General features: G+C 37.5%; 3 protein-coding genes across 3 annotated transcripts; 2 read left to right on the top strand and 1 right to left on the bottom strand.

The window, feature by feature from the left end:
* Positions 1–399: 399 nt before the first annotated feature.
* Positions 400–4183, bottom strand: LOC110372692 (transmembrane emp24 domain-containing protein 5). Its single transcript, XM_021329621.3, has 4 exons — positions 3942–4183; positions 3532–3795; positions 3131–3249; positions 400–1156 (listed from the first exon to the last, which is right to left on the bottom strand). Exons 1-4 carry the CDS (start codon positions 4152–4154, stop codon positions 1048–1050), a joined length of 705 nt encoding a protein of 234 aa, XP_021185296.1. The 5' UTR covers positions 4155–4183; the 3' UTR covers positions 400–1047.
* A 243-nt stretch (positions 4184–4426) lies between these two features.
* LOC110372690 (tRNA pseudouridine synthase-like 1) lies at positions 4427–6181 on the top strand. Its single transcript, XM_021329620.3, has 6 exons — positions 4427–4598; positions 4676–4804; positions 4904–5113; positions 5223–5318; positions 5542–5782; positions 5945–6181. Exons 1-6 carry the CDS (start codon positions 4549–4551, stop codon positions 6179–6181), a joined length of 963 nt encoding a protein of 320 aa, XP_021185295.3. The 5' UTR covers positions 4427–4548.
* A 51-nt stretch (positions 6182–6232) lies between these two features.
* Positions 6233–6875, top strand: LOC110372693 (dual specificity protein phosphatase 19). The gene has a single exon (XM_021329622.3). The coding sequence runs from the start codon at positions 6233–6235 to the stop codon at positions 6806–6808; it is 576 nt and encodes a 191-aa protein (XP_021185297.3). The 3' UTR covers positions 6809–6875.
* Positions 6876–10892: the final 4017 nt, after the last annotated feature.

The raw sequence follows: 10892 nt of genomic DNA, 5'->3' as shown, positions 1-10892 counted from the left end.
ATTTATTTCTAGGTGAAGTAGTAGTAGGTATGCATAGGTTTAAATAATTTGATGTGCTGGTGGTTATTATTTCTTTCTCTCTTTGCAAAAAGTCCAAATCTAACGCGGACGAAGTCGCTGGCAGAAGCTAGTTCAACATATATTTGTTTACATTTTTTTATCAAGATTTTCAAACTAAAGACAGATAGAATACTCCCATAGTAGGTATTGCACACGATGTTCAAAATTAAATTCACTTTGTCGTCGCTCTAGCTAGACGATAATAATGACTTCTGCACTCAGATACCGAAGAGAGTGGGATAGAAAAATTTTTTCACTGTTGGAAAGCTACACTTACTCCCCTAGATGCGGGTAAAAACTCTGGAAAACAGCTAGTTGTGAATGAATAAAAGACTATCATAAGTACTTAACTTCTCAGTTTATTATAATAAGTTGGTCATTCATTAATTCAAACACGCTGCGTCTATTTCTTGCTTAAACAAATTGTTATTAACTAAAAATATAATCGTCAAAATAGCAAATAAATAATAAAAATGCAAACATTATCAAAAATAAAATAAATCGTTAATATAATCAGATCTTTCAATAAACAATTAGATAAAATAAACTCTGAAAGGTTAAACTTATCGATTACATCAAAGATAAAACAATTTTCTGTCTTTTTTTATAAAAATGCAAAAAGCGATTGTAGTTACTTAACTAAAACTAAAATTGTGCGCGTTTTTAATGTTACTACTCGACTAAAGAACAGATACAAAGTAAGAAGTAACATTTGGTGAGGAAACTAAAATCTCTAGAAATAATCTCAGAAAGGAACGATAAACTGATAGGATAAGTTAGGCCCCATTACTTGCTACATATTCTATGACTCCTACAAATAACCGAGCTTGAGCTTAACTATTGTCTAATATTATGCACCAATGAAACAAATAACAAGCTATAACACAATGATGAAAAAAGAAGAGAGATCAACACTAATTTCAGATTGGAATGGAAGATCAGTCAAGGGAACAGTAACAGTATATATTGTCTTCTTGCTTGATGTGATCAAATTCTTGTTTTTGAAGAGTTCTCCTTCACTTCGAACAGCTTTCTCACGAAGTACACTTGTAATGTTGCTGTGGCTGCTATAGCCAGGATTTGGATTACAGACCACCTGGAACAATACAAGTTTTGAATTAATTATGTAGAATTTTTTATCTTTACTTATATTATATACTAGCCGTTTTCCCGCGGTTTCACCCACGTCCCGTGGGAGCTGGTGCCCGCACCGGGATAAAATGTAGCCTATGTTACTCGCAGATAATATAGCTTTCTAATGGTGAAAGAATATTCAAAATTGGTCCAGTAGTTTTTGAGTTTATCCATTACAACCAAACAAACAAAGTTTTCCTCTTTATAATCTTAGTATAGACAAGTTTCCGACCGCGATTGCGCAAAAAGTAGGCTGTGCACAATTTTATCTCAGCCGCTATGTATAGTAAGGACAAAAACAAACATCCGTATTTAGAACATCCTCCTTTTTAGGGTTCCGTAGCCAAAATGGCAAAAACGGAACCCTTATAGTTTCGTCATGTCCGTCTGTCCGTCTGTCCGTCTGTCACAGCCGATTTACTCGGAAACTATAAGTACTACAGTGATGAAATTTGATGGGAATATGTGTTGTATGAACCGCTACAAAAATATGACACTAAATAGTAAAAAAAAGAATTGGGGGTGGGGCCCCCCATACATGTAACTGAGGGATGAAATTTTTTTTTTTCGATGTACATACCCGTGTGGGGTATCAATGGAAAGGTCTTTTAAAATGATATAAAGTTTTCTAAAAAACATTTTTCTTAAAGTGAACGGTTTTTGAGATATCAGCTCTCAAAGTCGTAAAAAGTATGTCCCCCCCCCCTCTATTTTTATAACTACGGGGTATAAAATTCTAAAAAAAATAGAGGTGATGCATGCTAATTAACTCTTTCAACGATTTTTGGTTTGATCAAAGTATCTCTTATAGTTTTTGAGATAGGTTGATTTAACTGTAATTTACGGAACCCTTCGTGCACGAGTCCGACTCGCACTTGGCCGGTTTTTTTGGAAGTCTAATTACTTTGATTGCTTGAAAAAAATCCGAAGGTAAAATTCTTAGGCTATACTATAACAGTAGCTATCATGATTGTTTCACGGTATTGAAATAAGTGTGTTATGTTTACTCCACTGGCATTTCAAACCACTTTCGGCCAATGGTTCAATGAAGCGTGACCCCACGCAATTTGAGACGCAAACAATTTTATCAGGTATTAAATTGAACAATAGAAAGAATATGGTTTACAAACGCTATTATGTAAAGCAATATAAAACACTTTAAGATTTTAAATATAGTTTGTATTATTAACTTTAATAAAATTTTAAATAATAAGATAGAAAAAGCATGGTAGGAATTTAATTATATTTTTGATGTTTCATTCAAAAGCTTCAGCAATTCTTTCTATTGCTATACTATATTCTCTTATTTAAAAGGATGCAATGTTGTATATGTAGGTAGTTTTATTTTGAATCTTCATAGCATGTTTTTAGCAGCCTTTGCAGGAAAAGATTATTTATTCAAATTATTAAAATAAAGTTCCTTATAAAGTCCATGAAATCTCCCTTGATTAAATTTACTTTGGTACAGCTGTCACATTGAAACTCTGGTGCTAAAGTTGGCTGTTGTGTATTAATTAATCAGGTATTTTTGCCTGTTATGTATTAATATCCTTAAAGGATAATAACAAAATCACATCACCACCATCATAATTATATACTCATTATATGAAAAATCCAGGAACTCCTTTAGATTTCTTACCTATATTAATATAATGATGAAGATGAAACATATTTTTTTGGTGTCTTTGTACCCTAAACTATCCGATTTGAAAAATTATTTAACTTGTTATAACTCTCAACAGTTATACAGGCTATTTTTTATCCAAGTACGGGCAGTAATTCCCACAGCATGTAAGTGAAACCGCTGGATATCAGCTAGTCATTTATATTACAAGTTATTGAGTGCCAGGGGAAATAGCAGGAAGCAACCAGCTAATTAATATTTTAACAATAAATTTAGATACTACATTGATTAAAATGAATTATAAGTTGGTACCTGAGAACATAAACGTTATTGTCTTGCAACAAGTTGTAGTCTCGGGATTCCCGAGCTCGGGAGTGGTACTGGTACTGCAGAATATCATTGATATTCCTCTCCACAAACTGAATGGACGTCTGTAACAAACATAACACAACTACTTTAGAGCAGTGAATAGGCATAAAAATAAGGTTTTGTCAATACTTTTGTAATTAACTTTCTCTAGTATATTTTTGTGGTAATAATGCCTGAGCTGCTTACCATAACACAAGCAATAATATTGAAATTAGAAAGTGTATTAAAGAGAAACATGAACTCATATTTCTAGCATAGACAAACATAATATACAGTTAATACACTTTGTATTTTAAGCTAATACCAAACATTTCCTGTTTAAAAGTTAAGAAATTGTAACTTACAGTAAAGTTCTTTATATTCATGTCAAGTTCCTCCACTTCCTTGGCATACTTCTCCCACATATCGTATCTGATCACTGACAGATATAAATTGACTAGTTTCCCTGCAAATCTTGAGAACTGGTTGTCAATGCACACTGCATAGTATCCTCCAGAAGACGTCTGGTCTGCGTACTCGGCGCTCTGCCGCCACTCGTACGGGTGCACTATCTGACCGTTAGGGTGCCGCACGGCGAAACCGCACATGCCATCACCGCCTTTCAACACCTGTTGACAAAAAGTTTGCCAACTATTTCATAAATGAAATACATTGGTTAAATATTCCATAAAGCAAGTTATCGTCGTTCCAAACCATTAGCAATCTTATCTTTAACCGCTTCATAGCTTTCGTAACAAAAAACTCCAATTAATACCTGATAACTGGCGTAAAATGTAGCACCCGCCGGAACATATTGATAGTAACAATCTTCCTTGCCCGCGTCGATGTGTACTTTGTAGTCCATGGTCACCGCTGGCATATTCTCGTACCAGGGCGCCGCCGATTGTGAGAAAACATCTCCGACAAGTGATAAAACTGTAAATATTAGAATTATCACGGTAAACATATGCCACGTCCGTTGTGCCATTTTTGACTGAAATAATGACAATTTGACATTTAAACGACTGAGAGAAACTTTTGTCAAAAAGTGAAAGGTGCAGTTGACGTTCAGAAATAAGTCAGTTTTTAGATTTTACTTCCAAAGAATGATTTCGCTGTTGAATTTAGATCTCCTAGCTAGAGTATAATATTCTATGACTCTAATCATGATAGCAGTGCCTGATATCCACAATCAATAATATTTATTTTCAACCATGGGATTCAAAAATTCAACTCTCGCAATAGTGACATTCATTGACTGACTAGTGACTGATCTGACAGACAGCTGGTTTTTAACCTATACTTTAAGCTCGTGTTATTGGTATTTTTTCTGATTTAAAATCAATGAAAACAGTTTCATATTTTACTCGTAAGAAAGTATAATGAAAGCCAGATATTTAACATTCTTCTCTTACATAGGAACGCGGTTTAGGTTTGTGGTTTCCATTCATAACATGAATTCGTTTACAATAAATACTTCGGTATTACTAATGAGAATAAATATTATAGGTCTTCCGAAAAGATATGGTTGAAAGAGGGCCGCAACTACCCAGATCTTGAAAGTATTCAAGGTTTGATGGAATTTGCGCTTCTCAGGCTTAAGTCAATGAACTATCCTAGTCTTACGCTATCGAGCCGGTAAGTAAGACCTGTATTGAATGCACTGTTCCAAATACGAACGAGTTTCATCAGTATAGACAACTGGCGACAGCAATTCTGCTAAATATATTGTTACAGTACAGATGGTGGAGTCCATGCCTTGAACACAAGTGCACACTTTGACTTGGACAGGTTCGGCTCTTCCATATACAACACAGAAAACATCACTTACACTCTGAACAAATTCTTCTACAAACACAATTACAGCATTTTTGTTAAGAAATGTATTAGAGTGCATGATAACTTCCATGCAAGACACCAGGCTATTGGTAGAACCTACTTGTACAGGTATGTTTATTACAATTTCTAAACTTAATTTTCATATTTTTTGGATACACATAGGTACCAGTATTACTACAAAGAATGATCACATAAATCAGTCTCCAATACTTTTCAGATTAGCAGTGAAAAAGGATGAAGTAGTTCTTCCTGAGAATATTACAATAGCCTCATACATACCCATAGAAGAGTGGAGACGGTGTCATTTTATGAGGTAGGCTTTGTCTCATGGAAAAGCTTGTCTTACATTACTATTGGTTCACTTGAATCCAAGATGGACAATCTAATGAACTAGTGAAACCATTTTTAAATGTTTCACCTTATAAAAATACTCTAAAATATTTTTGCTCTATACTGTTTAATAATTTATTTGGGGCCAGTTGATATTTTTGTTGTTATATTATACTGCAACCTAAAGATATAAAACCTCATTTCAGATTACCAGGTTTTGATATAGAAAAATTCATAGAAGGCTCCAAATATTTTGTTGGTTACCATGACTTCACGTCATTCAAGAGGTTTGACAAGTTAAAACAGCACAAGCACAACAGGAGAGAGATTCAGTACATTAAAGTGAGGCCGGGCAAGCCTAATCTTACCAGCTACGAGAGGGGAGAAGAAAGCATATTCAATTATTGGGATATTGAGATCAGAGGGAGAGGATTTGTACACAATCAGGTATTTTCATTTTCTTTCTCTTCTGTCTGCAATTTTTTTTTGGAACTCCATTGCAGTTTACATATAAACCGATGCACTTTAGAACTATATTTTTCGTTTAATTGCAGTTGAATATTCCCAAAGATATTACAAGATAAAAATGCATTATCATACTGTTTCCAGATCCGTCGCATGGTAGGGACACTCAATGCTGTAGCCGCTGGCAAGCTCCCAGTTGAAGAAATAAAGGTTATGCTGCAAATTCCTTCCAAGCATTCTTGGCACAATTCTATCCAAGCAGGTCCTGCAGACGGCCTGTACCTGTGCGATGTACATTATAACCCTGAGGATCTAGTCTATGACCCTGAGAAAACCCTGGAAGAAAAGGACGAAAGTGATAGTGATACTGAATGTGATTAATACAAAAGAAACTGGACAATTATAAGAACAATCTGTGCATTTAAAACTAAAATGAGTTTCCTCAAAGAACTGCAGAAGCGCAAAAATGTGCTAAAGAAAACAGAAACGGTTGTCACTAAAGTCGACGGCCAACGGTACGTCGAGAAAGACTCCGTTGTAACAGCTATATGTCCGAACCCTTACGGATTTGTAGTAGATACGAAACCTGACAATGTTCCCGCGTTAATATCGGACCATGTGTACATAGGATCACAAGATTGTACAGCCAGCAATGTCATAGAGGCTTATAATATTAAACATGTGCTTAGTTTAGGCATAAACGTTGATATATCAATCAGCAATAAGTTCATTAACTGCTTAGATTTACCTGAAACTGATATCAAGGAGGTTTTGTTAGAAAGTTTGCCATACATTCGTAAGGCTGTAGATTCCAAAGAGAATGTTCTAGTTCATTGCAATGCGGGCGTTTCGCGTACTTCTATGGTGGCTATAGCTTATCTAATGCACTATGAGAAAATGGAGTTTGAAAACGCTTATGATTTAGTGAAAAGTAAAAGGCCTGCTATACAACCTAATGATGGATTTAGAAAACAATTGAAGGCTATGCAGCCTGGACAAATAATATAGCTGAATGAAGTTTGAATTATTGTAGACTCTACTGCTTAGGTAATAAGTGTTAACTGAATGTTAAGTTTTATAGAATTTAATGTAGACAAACATGTAGGTAGATACGTAGTATGTAAATATATTTTTGTGATCTATCAATATTGTGTTTGATTTTCGTTGACAAACTTACCAGATCAGGCGCATGGCAACGTGCCGTCTTTCCGTTTGTTTAAAAAAAAAACAACAAAATAAGAGTCGCAACCAACGCATGCTGTTTGCTTTGGAATGCTCTATCTATACCGGCGCGTGACGGGACTCACCATCCTCGGGGCCCTTTTCCCATCTATTCTATTCTATTCTATTCTATTTTTTGTTTCTGGCAATCAATGCCGTCGATGTTGGTGTCGACGATTCTGCCACTGACAAGTGATATGAGAAGCAAGTAGGTATATATTATTATAAAATGTAAGAAAGAAATGAAACTTAAGAAAAAAAAAAAAGAAATTGCTTTCTCTTCTTGTAGGACTTGTTGAGTTAGTAGGACGGCACTGAAACAAACACATAAATAAAAATTGATAAATTGTTAGAACATAGAAATATAACACACAAAATATATATATATATAAAATAAAATAAAAAATATTGCCACAACCACATAGACAATGGCCTAACTAGGCCAAAGTCTACAATTTAATATTATTTTGAAGGATGAAGATCAATAGGATGTGGAACAGTTCTGGAGAGGAATATGTTAAAAGGGAAGGGAAGTTAATTGGAACAGGAATCTTTAATTTAATGAGGCGGTTATACAAGTCGAAGGATGAGGAATTTACGGGACAGCTAAAAAATATGTGTTCCAGGCTCCCTTCATCCAATCCGCACTCACAGAGAGACGAGTCCTGAACACGAATTTTGCGCAGAAAAACAGGCGTGCAGCAATGACCTAAACGAATTCTGCTAAGGACCGATATCACATGCTTGGGATACTTTTTAAAATGGAAATACCAGGGCTTGGTTTGGATCAAGGGTTGGACATTAAAAAAGTAACCACCCTTTTTCTTGCTGGAAACGTCCCAATATTCTTGCCATGCGGTCTCAAGATGCGCTTTTGGAAGGTTCAGCAGGTCATACCCTTGAAGGGAGAAGTGCGCAGGGTCGGCTGTAACTGATGTACAAGCATCTTTAGCCAGAGCGTCCACACATTCGTTGCCCTTGATACCACAGTGGCTAGGTATCCATACTAAATGAACCTCTTTTTGTTGGATGCTACAGGATAACAGGACCTTTTTTATATTTAGTATTATTGGGCTATGGAGTTTACTTTTAAAAGGATTTTGGGATAGTGCTTGGAGGCAGCTCAAGGAATCTGAAAAGATAACCCCTGAGCTGATATCGTGGGATTCTATGAACATACAAGCTTCCAATAATGCCACACACTCACCTGTAAATACAGAGGACTCCTTTGGACATTTAAATTTTAGAATAATTCTAGAGTTTTGATAATATACCGCAGCACCAGTGTAACTGCAGGATGTTAATTTAGAAGCGTCGGTAAAAAATCTCTGAAACCCAAGCCATCGTTCTTCCACCACCGCATTGAAGGCAGAGTTAGCCGAAGGGGAATTCTTGGAAATACCGATATTATAGAATATCTTGGGAATAAAACAAAGGACTTCATAGGAAAAATTATAAAGGGGTAATCTGCGGTTTTGGTTTATGGGGCAATTTAAATTTTGGATAAATCGGTATGTTTTCAGGATTAGTGGGATTTCTTTATGCTCCCAGTATTTGGAGGATCTGCATAATGAATCTAAATTTTGAAGTTTAGGAATGAGGGGGTGGGAACTTTTGGGAAACACTCGGGATAGAAAACGGGAAGCTAGATACTGCCTCCTCAGGGCTAAAGGAGGTTCGGCGCATTCTACCTGCAAAGCGTTGACGGGAGAGGATTTCATGCAACCTGAGATGATTCGAAGGCATTGAGACTGGAGCCTATCTAATGCTGCCAAGGCACCCCTGTTGCAAGGAATCAATACAAATGAGCCGTAATCTAGTATGCTACGAACTAACGCATTATAGATAAGTTTCATGGTGTAAGGGTGAGCCCCCCACCATACACCCGAAAGGACTTTCAGTATTGATATTACCCTTTCGCACCTTTTGACGAGGTAAGCAAAGTGCTCAGACCCACTCAACTTTGCATCAAGGTAGACCCCTAAAAATTTTGTCTTCTTAACAACAGGAACGCCTTGACCTTGGATTGAAATATTAACCTGAGGGATCAGACGCTTCCGAGAGAAAATTACTGCCGAGCTTTTTGGAGCAGATAGTGACAGACCACGATCTAGAAGCCACTGGTGCAGAGAGTCCAAAGAAAGGCAGAGTGATGAAGCCGCGTCCACAATTGAGGCATTGGTAACGTAAAGCGCCAGGTCGTCGGCGTATTGCAAAATGCGGCAGTCCGAGTTCAAACAGGAACCAATGTCAACTGTGTACAGGTTGTATAGTAACGGACTGAGAACAGAGCCTTGAGGAAGGCCCTTCCATGCGTATCTTTCCTCAAATACCTCACCCTGTACCCTCAGCACCAAGGACCGCGACATAAGAAGTCCGCATATACTTTGAACCATCTTGACCGGGAGACTCAGCTCTTGCAGTTTCTGCCTGAGAATGGGAAGAAGGACACTGTCGTATGCGGAGGAAATATCTAGGAAGGCGGCTACAACAGATTCATTTTTGGAAAATGCTGTACGAACATCAGTAACTAATGTTGCCACGCTGTCCATTGTGCTAAGTCCCTTCCTAAAACCAAATTGATGACTCGGCAGTAAGTCCCTAGATTCGACCAACCACTCAAGTCTATTTTTAATTAGGTGCTCAAATAACTTGACCAAAACTGAGGACAAGGCAATTGGTCTAAGGCCATTCGGATCATCAACATTTTTGCCGGGTTTCAGTAGAGGTATTATAATTTGGAGTTTCCATTGATCAGGAACCCAACCAGTAGAATAACAATAATTTATGATATTAAGAAAATATATTTTCGCACTTGTACCAGCGTGAACAATAAATGAATACGGTACGCCATCAATGCCCGGGGCAGAATCCCGAACATGACGAAGCACCGCATTTAATTCATCCAATGTGAATGGTTCGTCCAAAGGGTCATCCACTACACTCACAGGCAAGTGAACAAATTCTGAAGACAAGGGAACGTAGGCTGGAGCAATTTTGTTAAAAAAGGATTCAGCGGTTTGTCTAGTGATGGGGGAGGATATTGATGGAGAGCACCCACGTCTGAAGCGGTTTATGCTCTTCCATACTGCGGACACCGGAGTGGAAGGAGAAAGAGAGGTGCAGAACTTAACCCAACCACGACGTTTCCTCTTACGAAGAAGCCGTTGGGATCGGGCGTACACTCGTCTGTACTGTAGTAAGTTGTCGTTGTTCATCGCTGCATTGTACTGTTTTTCAGCTTCCTTACGTTCGCGAATCGCGGCTGTGCAGTCTGGATCCCACCACGGAGGTGACGGGATTTTGCTTTTGGCACTATTTCGCAGGGGGAATGTGGAATCAGCACTGGATGTTATAGCTGAGACGAAAGACTCGTAACAACTCTTAGCATGGCAGTGACCAGAAGAATGTGGAAAAGCAGAAGTTAAATTTGGAAGAACACTAATTTTCTCCTCCACTAGAGAAGCAAACCTTGACCAGTCCGGTTTAGACAGATTGTATTTCAGAAGTGGAGGTGAACTTTTCTCTAAATAGGTTTTATTTAATAAAGTAACAACAATGGGGTAGTGGTCGCTACCATGCGTCAGAGCAGTGCATTGCCAATGAAACGATGCCGCCAACTCTACAGAACAGAATGTGAGATCTACACAACTCTTTGCTGCCCAGGAAGGGATCTGCGAGTAGGACAACCATCATTTAAGATGCACAGGTTTAGGTCATCGAGGATTTCTACTAAACCTTCCCCAAACGCATCACAACGATTGGAGCCCCACCTAAAATGGTGGCAATTAAAATCTCCCATAACTAGCATAGGCCCATCTACATTATTAAAACGTTTCTTAATGATGCTAAAAATTTTGATGAGGGTGGG

The sequence above is a fragment of the Helicoverpa armigera genome, chromosome 9 (assembly GCF_030705265.1).
Source record: "Helicoverpa armigera isolate CAAS_96S chromosome 9, ASM3070526v1, whole genome shotgun sequence".
NCBI lineage: Eukaryota > Metazoa > Arthropoda > Insecta > Lepidoptera > Noctuidae > Helicoverpa > Helicoverpa armigera.
This window is presented reverse-complemented; position numbering and strand designations above follow the sequence as displayed.

What these genes read in the sequence shown, in the direction of transcription:
- LOC110372692 (XM_021329621.3), bottom strand. Translation starts at nt 4,154, where the DNA reads ATGGCACAACGGACGTGGCATATGTTTACCGTGATAATTCTAATATTT. An exon ending in TGAATATAAAGAACTTTACT is followed by an intron (nt 3,250 to 3,531) that starts GTAAGTTACAAT and finishes TGTTTGTTACAG; the next exon opens with ACGTCCATTCAGTTTGTGGA. An exon ending in AATAACGTTTATGTTCTCAG is followed by an intron (nt 1,157 to 3,130) that starts GTACCAACTTAT and finishes GTATTGTTCCAG; the next exon opens with GTGGTCTGTAATCCAAATCC.
- LOC110372690 (XM_021329620.3), top strand. Translation starts at nt 4,549, where the DNA reads ATGAAAGCCAGATATTTAACATTCTTCTCTTACATAGGAACGCGGTTT. An exon ending in AGTCTTACGCTATCGAGCCG is followed by an intron (nt 4,805 to 4,903) that starts GTAAGTAAGACC and finishes ATATTGTTACAG; the next exon opens with TACAGATGGTGGAGTCCATG. An exon ending in AGACGGTGTCATTTTATGAG is followed by an intron (nt 5,319 to 5,541) that starts GTAGGCTTTGTC and finishes ACCTCATTTCAG; the next exon opens with ATTACCAGGTTTTGATATAG.
- LOC110372693 (XM_021329622.3), top strand. Translation starts at nt 6,233, where the DNA reads ATGAGTTTCCTCAAAGAACTGCAGAAGCGCAAAAATGTGCTAAAGAAA.